This window comes from Nothoprocta perdicaria, unplaced genomic scaffold (genome assembly GCF_003342845.1).
Source record: "Nothoprocta perdicaria isolate Ctin4 unplaced genomic scaffold, notPer1 scaffold_23, whole genome shotgun sequence".
Classification (NCBI taxonomy): domain Eukaryota; kingdom Metazoa; phylum Chordata; class Aves; order Tinamiformes; family Tinamidae; genus Nothoprocta; species Nothoprocta perdicaria.
Window position 1 is genome coordinate 2,032,427 of NW_020455455.1, and position 2,154 is coordinate 2,034,580.

The 2,154-nt window shown below is 69.0% G+C and overlaps 1 protein-coding gene across 1 annotated transcript in view; it reads right to left on the reverse strand.

Annotated features, from left to right (window-relative positions):
- The window catches only part of ZNF804B (zinc finger protein 804B), a 229,230-nt gene extending 228,212 nt beyond the window's left edge, over positions 1-1,018 (reverse strand). The window contains exon 1 of the mRNA XM_026039444.1: positions 876-1,018. Within this exon, the coding sequence (XP_025895229.1) occupies positions 876-983 (108 nt within the window). The 5' untranslated portion in view covers positions 984-1,018. The remainder of the gene's footprint in view (positions 1-875) is intronic.
- Between the last annotated feature and the right edge of the window lie 1,136 nt (positions 1,019-2,154).

The following is a 2,154-nucleotide window of genomic DNA, read 5'->3' on the forward strand; positions in this document are numbered from 1 at the left end:
GCCCTCCGCGCCCCGCGGGGAGATGGCGGCTCCCCTCAGGGGTCCCCGCCGCCCTCCGCGCCCCGCGGGAAGATGACGGCTGCCCTCAGGGGTCCCCGCCGCCCTCCGCGCCCCGCGGGGAGATGACGGCTGCCCTCAGGGGTCCCCGCCGCCCTCCGCGCCCCGCGGGGAGATGGCGGCTCCCCTCAGGAGTCCCCGCCGCCCGCCGCGCCCCGCGGGGAGATGGCGGCTCCGCGCGGGGCGGCCCCGGCCCGCGCAGGGACGCGGCGGCTCCCCCGGGACGCGCTGCCCGCCCGCGCTGCTGCCGTCCGGCGCCGTCCGTGGTGCTAACCGCCCCGAGCAAACTTCTCGCGTAACTCTGCCTCCATTTCGGTCGCCACAGGTAGTTTACTAAAGCGCAAGTTCTTTTTTTTTTTCCCTCTGTATTTTTGGGGCCAGGAACAGCAGGTCGATCGTTCTCCGTCCTCCGTCGCGTCAAACCGCGGACAAGCCACTAAAATGGGACACCCGGAGCAGACACCAGCACCGCACCTTCCCCTCTGGCAGCCTCCAACTTTTCTTTTTAATTTTTTTTTTCCGCACGGCGTCAGAAATAACCTTTCCCTTCRCCACAAGCCTGAGACGCGGAAATAAAAATAAAGCAAACAAAAATAAACACTGAAAAAAAAAAAACCAACATTGAAAAAGAAGCCCCAAACAAGGCAGCAACCCACTTTCCCGCGCCGCGTCCGCAGCCCCCGGCTCCCACAGACACAGAAACTTTCCCGCGCCGCGCAGCGAGGCAGCCCCCGCGGCCATCCCCGCGCGCAGCCCCGCGACCCGCGGCCGCTGCCGCCGCGCGAGGGGAAGGCAGCCGCGAGACGGGGGTCAGTTACCGGCGAGCGAGCGCCCTTCTTGCAGAGCGGTCCCCTGAAGACGCCCTTAATGCCGCGGTAGTGGCCGTTGCTGAGGTGCCGGGAGCTGATGACCAGGTAGCACGCCATGCGGCTGCGGGCGGCCGCCGTGCTACCCCCGCCGGGGCGGCGGGCAGCATGAAGGAGCGGGCGGAACCGCAGCGGCGCTCTCGCCCCCGGCCCGTCTCATCCGGCGGCCGGGTTGGTGCCGCCGGCAGCAGCAGGGCGCGCGCGGGGCGGCAGCAGCGGCGGCAGCCCGAGCGCGGCGGCGGGAGCGCCGAGGCCAGTCCGCATGCTGCTCCGCGGGTGGCAGGCGGCCCCGGCGGGGAGAAGGCGAGAGCGCAACTTGCACCGTCCGCGGGCGCGACGGCCCCTCCTCTCCCTCCTCCTCCTCCTCCTCCTCCTCCTCAAAGCAGGTCACGGCGAGGCGCGATGCGGGGCGCAGCTGCTCGGCGGCGGCCCATGGCTCTGCCCGCCCGCGAGGCGGCTGCCGGCGGCTGCCTCCGCGAGCCGCCCGGGCGGCTGCTGCAGCCGCCGCCGCCGCGTCTCGGCGGGGAGGCGGCGCGTGCGGGGTGACGGGGCGGCGGAGGGAAGGGCCCGCGCGCCGGGGACGGGCCGGGCCGGGGGAGCAGGCGGCGCGGCGGCCGCTCGCACCGGGGCAGCGGCTCTGCGCGTCCTCCTCCGCGCCCAACTTCAGGTGTCAGGAAAGCCTCCTTCCCTGGATCCCTCTGCACGTTTCCACCCCACTGTATTTATTTGTTTGCTTGCGTGTGTATTTTTCCCCTTCCCGCCTCAGCCTCCCCACTCTTTCGCTTCTCGCCCGGTCTCTCGCGGGCGGCGGCGGCGGGAGAGGAGGGCGGACAGGGGCGCCTCGCGTCGCCGCCGGCAGGGGGCGCCCCGCGGCGCTGCCCGCCATTTACCGCCGCTTCARGTACTCGCCCTGCTCCAAACCCCSGCTCATCGTCAAACTGGCCCGAAAACCCCCTACTCCTGGTGAAAATGCCCTGAAACATCCCAGCTCCTGCTCACACTGCCCCGAACCTTCCAACTCATCATCACACTGCCCCGAAAAACCCAACTCCTAATGAAAATGCCCTGAAACATCCCAGCTTTTGCTCACACTGCCCCAAACCTCCCAATTCTTCATCGAACTGCCCTGAAACCTCCCAACTCCTGGTGAAAATGCCCTAAAACATCCCTRGTCCTGCTCACACTGCCAAACCGCCCAACTCCTGATGAAACTGTCCCCAAGCTGCCCAGC